The sequence below is a fragment of the Mesoplodon densirostris genome, chromosome 10 (genome assembly GCF_025265405.1).
Source record: "Mesoplodon densirostris isolate mMesDen1 chromosome 10, mMesDen1 primary haplotype, whole genome shotgun sequence".
NCBI lineage: Eukaryota > Metazoa > Chordata > Mammalia > Artiodactyla > Ziphiidae > Mesoplodon > Mesoplodon densirostris.
In genome coordinates, this window is record NC_082670.1 from 39,191,811 (window position 1) to 39,206,975 (window position 15,165).

The following is a 15,165-nucleotide window of genomic DNA, read 5'->3' on the forward strand; positions in this document are numbered from 1 at the left end:
CCCTCACCCTCGAGCTGCTGTTGCTCATAAAGGGCCTGCTCGCTCTCCTCCGTGGCCTCCAGCTCGCCATGGGCGCTGCGCTTGTGCATGGCCAGGGTAGAGGTCTGCCGGTAGGTCTTGCCGCAGGTGCTGCAGGTGTAGGGCTTGCAGTGTGTGTGCACCACATGGTGCTTATACAGGCTTGAGTACTCGGTGAAGCGCTTCCCGCAGCCTGGCACCGTGCAAACGTATGGCTTCTCCCCTGGGGACACTGGGCTGTGAGGGGGGTGGGACCTGGGGCTGGCAAAGGGGAAACTAAGGGGATAGGAGTGGGGGACAGGGTTGGTGAAGGGAGAGCCAGAGTGAGGAAGAGGGACTGAGATCTGAGACTCTGAATGGACAGAGTTGGGGAAGGTGGCCAGTGGAAGGCAGAGGGGACGTGAGTGTGGGACCATGGAGCCCAGAGACAAGGTGGAGAGAAAATGGCAGGGGCAAGGCCGAGGCTAGTGAAGGGGCTGGTGGGGGGCGCTGGGGGCTTGTGAACAGAAGAGGCAGGAGATAGAGAGGGGTGACTGATATGTCAGGTACGATGGGAGAGTGAGGGGACATGCATCTGAGAGCTGACACAGAAGGCTGGACAGGGACGTAACACTGGGGAGGGTGAGGATACACAGGAGTCACATGGACAGTGGATGAGGTGAGGAGCTGAAGATGACATTTCCCTCTGCGTTTTCCCCATCACGCCTGACCCTGGGCTTTTTCTGGGAGCTCAGCTGGAGGGGGAGAATTTCGGGTGGGTATAGAGAGGCAGCAGGGAGCTGAGAGGGCCAGCAATGCCCATCAGATTGGACCTAACTGCTGAAGGAGGAACCGCTCACTGCAAGTGAAAGAGTGGTTCTGGGGATATGGCCGAAACCACCGAAACCCCGTGCCCTGCCCACGGACCAGCCTGGAATGATGTTCTGGGCTGCGCGTCAAGAATATGTTTAGGTCAGAAGCCTATGGTAGAGGGGGCTGGGGCCTCAGGGGTGGTCCTTGCATGCGAGCTGGCCCACCTGTGTGGATGCGCACGTGATTCTTGTAGTTGGTGGCACTGGTGAAGCCACGGCCACAGTGGGGCTCGGGGCAGGTGTAGGGCCGCTCGCCCGTGTGGGTGCGCACATGTACCTTGCGGATGTTAGACGTGGTGAAGGAGCGGCCACAGCCCTCAAAGGGGCACCGGAAGGGGCGTTCACCTGTGGAGATGGGCTGTGTGAGGGTGGCTCTGGAAGGGGTCCCATGGAGCAGGGAGCAGGGCGAGCCCTGGGCTCAGAGCCAGGTACCAACGGGGCAGGGCGGGCAGGGCCCAGCCTACCGGTGTGGGTCCGGACGTGCTTCTGCAGGTCTCCGGAGGTCTTGAAGGCCTTGCTGCACAGCTCCTCTGGGCACTTGTATGGCTTCTCACCAGTGTGGGTGCGCACGTGGCTTTTCAGCCCATATCCTGTCCGCGTGTGGGAGGGAGGGAAGGAGGGGTGAGAAGAGCATTGGGTGGGGCCTCATCCTCCACCATCTCTTCTTCCTAATTCAGAGGCTCTCCATCTTCAGGTCTGCTCTGCCAGGCTCCGGACCTCCTCTGGCACAAGAAGCCTGTGTCTGCCTCTATCCCACCCCTGGCTGGGCAGGTAAGAGGGGCCGGAGAAGCCCACTCTGCTCTCTCCTTCCCTCTCCAGGGGCAGCTGGTGCCATTCCAGAACCAGTGTAAGAGGGAACCTAGAGAACCTATGGTTAAAGGGCCCCAATTCAGAGGGAAAATGAAGCCTAGACGGATGCAACCGACCACCCGACACCCCCAGCTGGTGGGTGTCAGGGCTGACGCAGAGGCAGGGCTCTCTGCCAACCTCCAGCTCCTGCTGCCTCTTGCCTCTGTAACAGAGTTTCCTCCAGAGACGGCGCCCTGCATCGGAGCACTCCGACAGCAGTTTCTCCAGGAAGGCAGCCTGGTGCATGGCTTCCTTGAGGGAGTTGCCAGAGCTAATCTAGAACCCTCTCCCCTCAACTGGAAGCAGTCCACCTTGGTCCCTATCCAGGTAGGTTACCTGTGGCAAAGGCCTTTCCACAGCTGGGGAAATCACACCTGTATGGACGGTCACCTGTATGAGCTCTCTCATGTACCTGTGAGGACAAGCAATCATGTAATTCAAAGGGACATGGGTATGAATGGGCAGTTTAGTTCTCGTTAGGGCCCGGAGTATCAGCATTGGCCACCTCCTTTATTTTGCTTCCTCTTCAGCTGAGATGTCCCCTCCAGAGACCCTTCCCTGATTCTCTTCCCTCCTGCATTCTTCATGTGTGTCAAAGCCCTCTGTGCTGACTTTTCTGTACACTCATCTCTTCCTTCCAGGAGGCAATGAGCAACTCGAGGTCAGGGACCAGTTCCAGTCAAAGCGGGAAGGCAGAATTACAGCCTGCTGGGAAGACGGCAAGGCTAAAAGCTCTCTGCGGCAACCTTACCTTTAAGTGATGAGCGGTGGTATAGAGACGCCCACAGCCCTTGTAGCCGCAGCGGAATGCTCTGTCCCCAACCTGCTGTCCTTTGCCATTATGCGGAGCCTGGCTGTCATGCAGAACCTGAGGAAAAAAATCTTGGGGTCCCTATATGTATTCTCCTCAATGAAAGGGAAGAGGTAGGACACAGGACCCAGCTGGCCCCTTAAGACCCAATAAATAGGGTTAAACCTACCAAGGGAGAGAAGTGCAACCTGGGTGACAGATCCAGACAGACGGAACAGACACCGGGGCATGTTGCAGAAGAAATGGGGCTGGCATGTGGAGTCACCACCCAGCTCTGATGGACAGAGGAATGACTAAATGTCATAGGGGCTGTGACAGCTTTGGGAGAAAGGGCATCTCCTAGATGGCTAGGTAAGGTGGGGGAGGAGTGGTCTGAACAGCCACACTTGAGCTGGGTGGTGACTCCACATGCCAGCTGCCCCTTCTTTTGACCACCAACCTGGGAGGCGCAACTCTGGACACGTTTATCCTCTGATGGGAGGAGATCCCTCCCTCCCTGGGGGAAACCTGTGTTTGGAAGGGGCATTAACAAGTGGCTTGCTGTGGGGATGAGCTCACCTGCGTTCACCAGAAGTGAGGTGGTCACAATCAACAAACTGCAGAAGTGCCCAGGGCAGGGGCCCAAAAGTCCCACCAGAAGCCTCAGCTCTAACCACGGTACCCGGCTAACTAACAAGTCGTTCCCTTCCCTTTCTCCTGCGAACACCCTTTTCACACCAGCCTCTGGCTTCGTGGAGCCCTTACTGTTCTTCTGCTTTCCTGGGCAGAGCCCTGCTGGGACTGCCCCTTAGTCTTTGTTTCTGGGACACTATGGCCTTCCAAGGAGCTCCTGAAACAGAACTCCGGAAGTCGTGGTGAGCAGGACACAAAAGAGGGAGACTAAGTCCAAGGCAAGGTCTGTCTAGTCAGCTCCAGGTCAAGGGGTCAAGCAGCTGACAGAGTTTCATGGATACTTAAGCAGCTGGTGGGTGGCAGGAGAGGGTCACAGGTGGCCAGGCCTGCTCGGCAGGCTAACCCGCTCAGGCGTTCGGATTTCACTCCCATGTCCCACTGGCTCTTGAGGTAATCAAGGGAATCAAGGAACTTCAGGGCTGGAAGCGACCTCTGAGATCATCTGGCCCCATCTCATCGTATGAGACAGGAACAAGCTGAGGCCTAGGAGGGGAGTGACTTACCCAAGGTCAGACTAGGTAGAGGCGGAGCCAGCACAGATCTCAGCGCTCACAATTTAAAGCTCAGTTGTCTTTCCAACATCAGTAAGCCTCAAATTAGGCCTCTAAAATACACCTGAAGGAACTGGAGTGGGAGTGGGCATAGCCCAGAGGAGCCTACTGCAAAGTTTTGTGCTTCAATTTGAAAAGACACGAGGATTTCCTTTTCTCTTTTATGTTACAGCCACATTAGTTTTATTATAAAAATAACTCCCCCAATCTTTGGGTAAAACGGGTGTTCCAGGAAGCCCTGCCACATCTACCCTGAGGCGCTGCTGTCCATGGGGAGAGGGAACACCCTGGTTTGGAAAGCTCACAGATCTCTGTACCGGTTCCCCCTACGGGCAGGACCACAGCCCCAGCAGAGAGAGCTTAGACTGACTGATGTTTGGAAAGCCAAGATCCTTTTTCTTTGCAGCTGAGCTACTGTGCAAGCCTTGTGTTCCAAGAATCCCAGCTGCTCTGTTACATCTGCTCTTGTCACTGCCTACTGAGGTTATTTTCCCAAATGACTTAATGAGTCGCAGAGAAGAAATAAATACAAGAACATCTGACCTCGGTGGACTGGAAAACTAATAAAATTCACTGGCAAGGCAAGAGCTTTCTCAGACAGAACAGCCAAAGTGAAGCTGGGCCTAAATTCCCACCGTACGGATATCGCTGTTTCCTACAGCTGCCTTCCCTCTGCACAGACAGCATAAACAAGCCTGAGTGTACACAGCTGTCGGCGGCCCTGGCCAGGCTGTGATGCTTATCCGAGACGATGACGTGTGAGAGATAAGTCGGGGGAGCCAGTGTGGAGGGGCAAAGGGAGTAGCCCCGGCCATGTCCAGGCACAGGACTGCCCTTGTCCTCTAGAAAGGTGGCAGATTTGGCAGGGCCAAGAGAGCTCACCTTGCTGGCGTACTGCTCCAGGGCCACCACTGTGTCCGCGCTGAAGCCCTCATCATCCTCTGTGGCCAGGTCCTCCAAGCCCACCTCTGTCTGCACGGCCAGGATGGTGCTGTCGGATGGCACAGCCACGGGGTGGTGAATGTAGGCAGTGGAGCCATCTTCCAGCTGGACAGCTTCCAGGGCACTGGGGTCATAGCCCTCTGCAGGGAACATGCGGTTAGCCCAGACGCTGCACAAGGGCAAAAGACGCGGCTGGGACCTGGGTTTTAAGGTAGTGAGAGGTACATACACCAAGGAGGGTTTTAACCTCGGGTTTCTCCTGGTCCCTCACTTTGGCGATTCACTCTGGCCGGCCTTCCTTCTGGGGCAGCCTCTCCTAAAGATGAGGTCTCCTATGGAGTACCGGCTGGGAACTCACAAGCTCTGTGAGGACCCAAAGGGACCATCATCTTGGCCTAGATGACCACAAGAACCTCCTAACTGGTGGCCCCTCACCCCCTAGCTCCCTCCAGGCAGCAGAGCATCCAGAGGGATCTCTGCAGGACACAAATGCGATCACGTTACCTGAGGCTCTAAACAGTTCAACCAGGGTCCATCTGTCTCAGGATAAAGACCAAAACCCTTATCCTGAAGCTCCAGTGCTCTGGCCCCGGCCTCTCTATTCAGCTTCATCTCACCGACTCTGCCCTCACCTCCAGGACCTGAGCTCCTAGTGGCTCCTTGGACGTGTCATTCTTTCTCCTCGCCCACCCCCGTTTCCGGACCACACATGCTGTTCCTTTTGTCTGGGGTACTGAACCCTCCCTGCCACTGCTCTTCCCCAGCTAAGCCCACTTCACCCTCCAGCTCTCAGCTCAAGTGTCACTTCCCCAGAGAAGCCTTCCCTGAGCCTGAAACCCGTTTGCAATGATCAGCTCATCATGATGGTTCATTTCAGGCCTAGTTCCCCCCTAGATTCTAGGAGAGTAAGGGCTATGTCCGACTCTGTTCTCTCTTGTATACTCCACACCTAGTACCATGCCTGGCACGCAAGAATTGCTCAAGAAACTACTTGTAGAAGGAATAAACGATTCTTCTTCAATACCTTAAAAGCTTAATTCTTAAAAAAATGATAGTTAAGTTTTTAGTTCTGGTCTCTGATGACATCATTGGGTCCTATTTAAAGCCCTAAGAATTTGTGGCTGTGCTGGAGCCAAGCCACCATCAAGGCCCAGGCTACAGATCCCCATGCTCAGCCTCCCGGGGGGCAGAAACAGCTGTTCCTGTGGTCCACGCCAGGGAAGGCAGGCGAGCCTGCTGATCCAGGTGAGCTTGGAGACCACAGCTCCATGCCTCTGCCCCAGCTCCCAGGGTGCACAACTCCAACCCCCAACCTCTGCCAGTTCTGCTTCCCTTTCTTCTTGCCAGTCATGATAACTGTGACCCCACCTTTGGGTGTGCGGTGTATGTAGGCCATGCTGCCATCTTCCAGCTGCACGGGCTGTCCATCCTCAAAGGAAAGAGGTTCTGTAACGAGAGCAATGCCTGCCTTTCTCTGGAGCTCGGTGTCACCGAGGCGGGTCCTTCAGTGGGGGCTGCCTGGCCTGCCTCATGAGGCAGGGGTGTCTCAAGATGCCCTCACCTTTCTGCACTGTCACTTGGTGAATGTATGCAGTGGTCCCGTCCTCGAGCTGGATCACTTGCCCTTCAAGAAGCTTCTCTCCTGTGGAGGTGGAAATGGAGAGAAGCGGGCCAGGCCCAGAAGAGGGCTGAGGGACACATGCCTGTTTTAGCAGAGGCCTGTTGGAGGCACAGACCGTGTGTCTAAGCACAGGTGACATTCTCGTTACCTCATTCCCTCCCTCCCAGGCCTGTGCCTCAGAGGTACCGGGGGTAGAGACATCCTGCCATGAGGAACCCTATGGCTCCCAGCAGATTCCCTTCCTGTCACTCACAGGAGGAGCAACTTCCTTTATTATTCTACCCACACCTGGCAAAGTGGGGACTTCCAACCTGGCAGTAAGCTGCTGAGATTGAGCTAAATGGCAAACAAAGGATGCCCTGAAATGTGGGAAGGCCCCAGTGCGTCAAAGTTCAGATCTGACTCAAACTAACTAAATCAAAATACATTCCCTTGGGGCTTCCCTGGTGGCGCAGTGGTTGGGAGTCCGCCTGCCGATGCAGGGGACACGGGTTCATGCCCCGGTCCGGGAAGGTCCCACATGCTGCGGAGCGGCTGGGCCTGTGAGCCATGGCCGCTGAGCCTGCGCGTCCGGAGCCTGTGCTCCGCTATGGGAGAGGCCACAACAGTGAGAGGCCCATGTACTGCAAAAAAAAAAAAAAAGAAACATTCCCTTGTCTCCCATCGTGGCAGCATACCAAGACCTAGACCCTCTGATAAGGCAATATAGCTTAGAGGTTAAAAGCAGTGGGCTCTGGAACCAGTCCAGGCCTCCTGGGTTTGAATTTCAGCTCTATCTCTTACTAGCTGTGTGATCTTGGACACCTTATTTAACCTTCCTGTGCCTCAGTTTCCTCTTCTAAGAGCAAAAGGCTCTTAGGTTTAGAATTAGAATTAGATAGGCCTCTCCTTATGTCCAGTGAGTTTGAGAGGGAGAAGGGGTAAAGGAAGTGAGAAAGGGAAGAAGGAAAGGGAGACCGAAGACTTAATGACAAATGCTTTCTTTGTTCCTTTCTTTACAAGTTTCAGGTTTAGGAATTTGAGCTCCTATGATGTGGGAGAAGGACCAGACAGCTACTTCTGGTTCACCTCTGCTGATGTCTCCCACTCAGGAGAGTTCCCAAACTTGTCCCCAAACTGAGTTTTCTTGGGTAACTAACAGTTCTACAACCCAGCCAGAGGCAGGTAAGGTGGAGACAAAGATAAGCAGCAGGAGTGAAAGGCAGTTGAGATGAGGGGAGAGCGACTCCCCCTCTTCCCTCCCGCCCAGCAAGCAGTAAGCTACCCTGCCTTTTAACACTTTAGCTGTCCTGGCAAGGGCACCAGTACATGGGGTTCTGAAAGTATCATCAGAGCTTCTGCTAGCGGAGTGGGTACTGCTTCAAGGCGGGAAACAAGATGTTGAGAAGTTATTTGGGAAAAAATTTCAACCTAGAATTTCCTTTAACAAGCAGAGATGACAATGGGGAGAGGCAGTGGGGAGAAGAGCTGACCGTCAGGGCCCTCGTACCCCACTACAGAGGTGACTGTATGTTCCGGTTTGCCTGGAACGGTGCCAGCACCTTTATTCATAGCACGCTCTTCCACTCTCCAAAGTGTCGGCTTTGAATAACAGGTTTCACGCTTATCCTAATTATAGGTAAGTGTAATAAAATTTTAGGGCTTCCGGCTGGCTAATCTGGGCCCAGGCAGAGCTGCCTGCTGACAGAGATGAAAGTGTCCTGGTCAAGAGCGTCAGAGGAGCTCACCAGCAAGAGAGATGCCTTTCAGGACAGTGAAGTTCTGGTTCCTGAGGGCCAACTCTGCTCTCAGCAGTGTGAAATCTGTTGTGACTGTGTGTGTGCACTCATGTAAGCACACACTACAGCACCATGGAGGAGGCAGAGAACAGAGCCAGGAAGAGTGACAAGAAGAAGATATAAACGGAGAGGTGGGGGAGGAAGAGAGATCCAGACATAAGAAGACAAGATGTAAGAAAAGAGTGTGGCTTTCTCAGGCCAACTGTTGCTACTTGTTTTTTATTCGTTCAGTCAACCATTAATTCATAACAGAAGACTGAGGCATGGGAAATACCTGGGTCCACAGAGTAAACACAGCCCCATCTATAGTTCCTAAGTTCTTCCATCCCACTGAGACTGCTGCAAAGGGGCAAGACCTGTGATGGGAAGTCTGCAAACAGAGGGTTGCAGGCTTCACAAGTATTCTAGAGAAGTTCCATTACCACGAAAATGAACCCAGCCAGACCCATACATCATATGGAAAGAGCTTATTGATGAGTTTAAGGGGCCTCTTGGTCATCGTCAGGAAGCAGATGATTTAAAATGAAATCAACAAACAATTTATCTGTAAGCTTGGGACCTGAAATACATTTTGACAATGTGTTGAAATGAAGGAGGGCAATGTTATAATGACAGTGCAGTCATGTGGATGGCGGTGCTTACAGAGTCCAGAAATGACAAAATAAAGAGTAGGAATGAGGCGGTGTTTGGCTAGTGCTGTCCAAGAAAGACACGCATGCCATCTGGCAAGCCTGAGAATGCTGGCGAGAAAGAAAGAGGCTGTCAGGATGGTGAGTGTCCCTGGCCAGAAGGCCCTGCCCTTCAACAACGCTCTGTTCTGACTCCACGCCCTCCTTGAGAATCTAAATTGCAGGTAAATCTGAATTTCAGATAAACAATGAAGTTTTTTTTAGTACTTGGTGTTATTATGTTACTGTTTTTAATATTTAATCCCATGTTTATGCATGTCTTCCTCATGCAGTATGTGGAACATACTTAAACTACAAAATTATTCGTTGTTTATCTGTAATTAAAATTTAACTAGGGCTTTCCTGGTGGCACAGTGGTTAAGAATCCGCCCACCAATGCAGGGAACATGGGTTTGAGCCCTAGTCCGGGAAGATCCCACATGCCACAGAGCAACTAAGCCCGTGCGCCACAACTACTGAGCCTGCGCTCTAGAGCCGGTGCTCCACAACGAGAAGCCACTGCAATGAGAAGCCCGCACACCACAATGGAGAGTAGCCCCCGCTCGCCACAATCAGAGAAAGCCCGCGCACAGCAACGAAGACCCAACACAGCCAAAAATAAAAATAAATAATTAATTAAATTAAATAAAAAAATTTAACTGTGTGCCCTGTGTTTTTATTTCTGGTCACCCTAGTTGGGTCTAAGGCATGAGATCTATGCCTGGGTGCCCCCTCTGAACCTAGAGGAGTATCTTGTACATGGTAGATGCTCAGAAGATAGTTTGACTGCTTAAACTTGCTTAAGTTAAAATGAACTGCTTCTAGAAAGCACTGAGAAACTGGAAAAGCAGGAAGTCACAACCAGCACTGTGTTCATCCATTCCAGAAATATTTATGAACCACTCACCACATGTAAGGAAACCTGCCTTTCAGAGGTCTTGGCTCCTATAGCTAGGCTAGTCTGATTTTCTAGCCTGCCTACGTGGCATTTCATTTTAAGGAGTTCCCTTTCCATCAATCACCTTGAGAGATTCTCATGCACAGCAGGTTGTGGCAAGCAGGCTGGAAGGCAGGGTGGTCATGAGACTCTGGGACGGGGACAGGGCAGGATTCTGAGGTCCCCGGAAATACCTTTGATAGCTTGCTGGACGTAGGCCGTCGTCCCATCACTGAGGGTCACCGTCTGCAGCCCCAAGCTCTCCATGGCAAACTCCTGCTCGTACACTCAGACATGAAGTTGTATTCTTCCCAGCACTGAGAGCCACAGCTGAGGTGAGAGATTTCCTTTGGCGTCACAAATCTGAGAAAACGGACAGTGTCATATTATGAGCTGCACGGCTTCCTCCTGCCGCAAGGACACACAGGGACAGTGAAGGAGGCCAGCCAAGAAGAAAAAGAGGTGAATTCTTCAAAGTAGAGAACTATGTTGGTTTTTATTAAGAGAGTTCAAAATATACACACTGAAGAATTCTAAAGGTTGAGCATGCAAGAGAAGCATGCCAGCCAAACTGATTGTAAAGTAAGATTTCATTAATCAAAACCCACTTTTAAACTCGCTCCCCTTAGAAGGGAGCCCCGCTGATGGCAGGGGGCCAACCCCACTGCTGCTGGTTCTCTGTGACCATTCTGACATCTCTCCTGTGCTCAGATCTATCCATTCACCAGCCTTGTAAATATCACACAGGCATCACAAACAGCACAAGTCCCCAACAGAACTCACAGTGCTCCCCACCCCAAGAACTGTTCCACTCCCAGTATCCCCTATCCCAGGGGTGGCATGTCCAGCCACACAGCATCCGTGGGGGTCATTCTTTTTTTTTTTTTTTTGGCCACATGGCTTGAGGGATCTTAGTTCCTGGACCAGGGATTGAACCCAGGCCCTGAGACTGAACGCACGGAGTCCTAACCACTGGACCACCAGGGAATTCCCAGTAGGGTCATTCTTGATTCCTCCTTTTTCCTCAGAAGTCTAGGTACACCATCATCTTACATCATACACAAAAATTAACTCAAAATGGATTAAAGAATTGACTGTAAGACCTGAAACCATAAAACTCCTAGAAGAAAACATGGGTGGTAAGCTCCGTGACATCAGTCCTGGCAATGATTTTTTCAGGTATGTCACCAAAGCAAAGGAAACAAAGGCAAAAATAAACAAATGGGACTAAAAAACTAAAAAACTTCTGCACAGCAAAGGAAACAATCAACAAAATGAAAAGGCAACCTATTAAATGGGAGAAAATATTTGCAAATCATGTATCTGATAAGGGGTTAATATGCAAAATATACAAAGAACTCATATAACTCAAGAGCAAAAAGCCAAACCATCCAACTGAAAAATAGGCAGATGACCTGAAAAGACATCTTTCTGAAGAAGACATATAAATGGCCAAAAGGTACATGAAAAGATGTTCAACATCCCTCATCACCAGTGAAATGCAAAAAAAAAAAATGAGATATCACCTCACACCTGTCAGAATGTCTATTACCAAAAAGACAAGAAAAAACGAGTGTTAGCAAGGATGTGGAGAAAAGAGAACCCTTGTGTGCTATTGGTGGGAATGTAAATTGATGTAGCCACTATGGAAAACAGTATGGAGGGTCCTCAAAAAATTAAAAATTTGATCCAGGAATTCCATTTCTGGGTATTTATCCAAAGAAAACAAAAACCTTAACTTGAAAAGATATATGCACCTCCATGTTCATTGCAGCATTATTTACAATAGCCAAGACATGGAAACAACCTAAGTGTCCACTGACAGGTGAATGGATAAGGAAGTTGTCACACTCACACACACTCTCACACACACATACACACACACACACACACACACAGAATGGAATATTATTCAGCCACAAAAAAGAATGGAATCTTACCATTTCGACAACATGGATGTACCTTGAGGAAGGACATTATGCTAAGTGAAATAAGTCAGGCAGAGAAAAAACAAACACTATGATCTCACTTATATGTGGAGTCTTAAAAAAGAAAATCTGGGCTTCCCTGGTGGCACAGTGGTTGGGAGTCCGCCTGCCGATGCAGGGGATACGGGTTCGTGCCCCGGTCCGGGAGGATCCCGCATGCCGCGGAGCGGCTGGGCCCGTGGGCCGTGGCTGCTGGGCCTGCGCGTCCGGAGCCTGTGCTCCGTAGTGGGAGGGGCCACGGCATTGAGAGGCCCGCGTACCGCAAAAAAAAAAAAAAAAGAAAAAAAAAAGAAAATCAATGGACTCATAGATACAGAGATCTGATTGGTAACTGCCAGAGGCAGGGGTTGGGGGTAGGTAAAATGAGTAAAGGGAGTGAAAAGGTACAAACTTCCAATTATAAAATAAGTCCTGGGGGATGTAACGTACGGCGTGATGACTACAGTTATTAATACTATAATGCACATTTGAAAGTTGCTAAGAGAACAAATCTTAAGTTTTATATCACAAGAAAAAAATTCTGGGCTTCCCTGGTGGCGCAGTGGTTGAGAGTCTGCCTGCCAATGCAGGGTACACGGGTTCGTGCCCCGGTCCGGGAATATCCCACATGCCGCGGAGCGGCTAGGCCCGTGAGCCTAGCCTGCGCGTCCGGAGCCTGTGCTCCGCAACGGGAGAGGCCACAACGGTGAGAGGCCCGCGTACAGCAAAATGTTGTATGTCAATTATACCTTACTTTAAAAAATTAAAAGATAGACAAAAAAGTCTAGGTACCTAATTTCAGATGAGTATCACCTTGCACCTCTTGACTAATGTAAGCGCCTCCTAACACATGTACTCAATAAATTGTTGCCTGTTTCCTATTCATTTTGTAATACTGTGTCAGAATGTCTATGTACAGATCTAAATCTACCACTCCCTTGATTAAAACTCTTCAGTGGCTTCCTATCACCCTAAGGATTCATTCTCCTTGCAGGCAAGGCTGGTCCCCTTACAAGTCCCTGCAGCCCTGGCTACTGCCTCTTCCTGGCACTCACAATCCTGGAGTCACCTACTTCAGTACTTATCACTGCCTCTTTAACACATGTTGCCTATACAAGACTTTGGGCTCCAGCCTGGTTCCTGGTTCACTGCAGGCTCTCCACAATTCCTTGTTCAGTGACTTACCAGGTCCCTGTGCTAGGAGAGAAGCGCTGGAGTGTCCCAGTGGCAGCACTTGCTCTGCGTCTGCCGTAGTACAGAGCGTACCAGAGCCTCTGCTCTAGGCTCAGGGGTTAAGATTCTCTTTGCCACCCATCCATAGAATTCTCCTAGACCTGGAGTCTGGACTTCCTGCTTGTTTCTCACTACCTGCCAGCTGATCTTCTCATTCTCAATCAGTGCTGCCCAAACTGTTTTCACATCAGGGCACCCAGAGAGAAGGATATTTGTATGTCACACTTTGGATGCTGCTGCTTGAAGCCAGGAGCAACCAGCTGGGGCTTTGGCAGCCCGAAGGGCTGAGTGGATCAGTATTTTGACATAACTATAGCCCAGTTGTGACACACTGGTTGGGATACTCTACCCTGGACTCGGCATCTCCACTAGAATTATTCATTCATTCTGTCCATAAACACTTACTGAATGGGCTAAGCTCTGGGGATAGCAATACTGCTACCACTAACAGTGAATACTGCTGGAGAGCTAACCATGTACTAGGCATTTACATATAGTAACTCGTTTAATCCCCAAATGGTCCTTTAATTAAATACTATTATTATCCTCATTTTACAGTTGAGGGAGTTGAAGCCCAAGCCGTTAACTTGTTCAAGGTTGCACAGCTAATAAATGGAAGAAGAGGATTTGAATCCAGGCCATCTGGCACCAGAGTGGGCTCTTAAGTAATCTACTCTGCTGCCTAATACAGAGGTTTTTAGCTGGAGTTTATGAACCCTGAAGCCACCTGGTAATACTTTTTTGGTGTGTGAGCTTGTACATTTTTCTAAAGAGGGGAGAGTCCATGACTGTCATCTGAATCTTACAGGGATTAGAGGAGGTAAAGAACCACTGGCCTAGGAATTCCCACATCTGACTCCTCTTCTTTGGTCTATTAGGATCCTGGCAGTGACCCCAATGTTGCCCAGAGTCGTGATAACCCCCACATGGTCTCTATTTCATGAAAGCTCTGGTCCTGGCCTCTTTTCATCTGCTTCAGGACCTTCAACTTTCATTCTCTTGATCAGGGAGAGAAGTTCTTTTGGTAACCTGTTTTCATATAAACAGCATTGTGTCAGAAGAAAGAATACACCTGAGAGACCTAGGTCGGAAAACAAAGCAGACTGTAGGTTAAAAGGGATTACAAAATGGCCTCAGATCTTTATGGCTGGGCCCTGTGACTGCTGAAGCAATGGTTGGTTTGATTTAGTTCATCTGTATTCTATTGAGACTTTCTGAGGAAAATCTGAGGAAAATCTGTGCTCATCTGTGTTAAAAACACGGGCTCTGGTGTCAGCCTTGGTTCTAATCCAGACTTTACTTCTTTGATGCTGTGTACCCTTGAAAAGTAACTGAACCTCTCTGAAACTTAGATGCTACTTCTAAAAAATGAGGAAAATAGTGGCGCCTTCTTCAAACGTTGCTGTAAGGATGAAATGAGGTCACTTATGTCAGCATTTAGCACAGTGATGGCACAAAGGAAGTACTCGAGAAATTCTGGCTCTGAGGAAGAGGATGGAAGAAGAACCTAAAGGGATGTACTTTTGAAGCAATGGGTATTTCTAAAACAGCCAAGAGTACTGGCAACAGCTCGGGACCAGAAGTCTGCAGAAAGGCTTTTAACCTTGATTCTACCTTCTGTGACTGCCTCTTAATCTGTTAAATCAAGTGTTGGTCCAAATGACCCTAAAATCCTTTCCATTGTTCGTGCTAATAACACTTATCAAATATATAGTCCTTAATATGTGTCAGCTGCTGTTCAAAGCACTTAATCTATATTAACTCTTTTAATCTTAAAAATAATGCTATGAGGAAGTAGGCACACTATCCTCATTTTACAGATGAGATGACTGAGGCTTAGAGGTGGAGTAATTTGTCCAAGGTCCCAAAACTAGTTAGTGCTGAAGCCAGGATCAAAGCCAGGCTGGCTGGCCGCAGAGTCCATACCTCTCAGTATCTGGTGCATTTCTTCCTTTTGCTAATCCACTGTGACACAACATCAGCTCTCAAAACGCTTGAATACTGGTTGTTTAGCTTTCGTCTCACCCACTGCAACTTAAAACCAGTTCTTCTCGACCTGACCACATGGAAAGAGGGAATAGCTGGTAGCCACATTTCCCAAAATAACACTTTTTAGACTCAAAGAAAACAAATCTCCACTCTTTTACATGTTCTCATGTCCAGGCTAAATACAGTTTTCCTCCTTAAGCCTCATAATATACACCTTTAAAACAGTCTACTCTTGCTCTCCTACCTTTCCTTGATCTCTGAAGCTGCTTTCCAACAGA

At 49.9% G+C, this 15,165-nt stretch overlaps 1 protein-coding gene across 4 annotated transcripts in view; it reads right to left on the reverse strand.

The window, feature by feature from the left end:
- The window catches only part of ZNF76 (zinc finger protein 76), a 32,197-nt gene that overhangs the window by 2,571 nt on the left and 14,461 nt on the right, over window positions 1–15,165 (reverse strand). For all 4 annotated transcript variants that reach the window (XM_060109451.1, XM_060109449.1, XM_060109450.1 and 1 more), the window contains exons 2-10: window positions 9,893–10,061; window positions 6,256–6,336; window positions 6,063–6,140; window positions 4,635–4,834; window positions 2,470–2,586; window positions 2,055–2,130; window positions 1,334–1,459; window positions 1,035–1,214; window positions 8–241 (exon numbers count right to left, since the gene is read on the reverse strand). In XM_060109451.1, coding sequence (XP_059965434.1) covers window positions 8–241; window positions 1,035–1,214; window positions 1,334–1,459; window positions 2,055–2,130; window positions 2,470–2,586; window positions 4,635–4,834; window positions 6,063–6,140; window positions 6,256–6,336; window positions 9,893–9,965 — 1,165 coding nt within the window. In that variant the 5' untranslated portion in view covers window positions 9,966–10,061. The remainder of the gene's footprint in view (window positions 1–7; window positions 242–1,034; window positions 1,215–1,333; window positions 1,460–2,054; window positions 2,131–2,469; window positions 2,587–4,634; window positions 4,835–6,062; window positions 6,141–6,255; window positions 6,337–9,892; window positions 10,062–15,165) is intronic.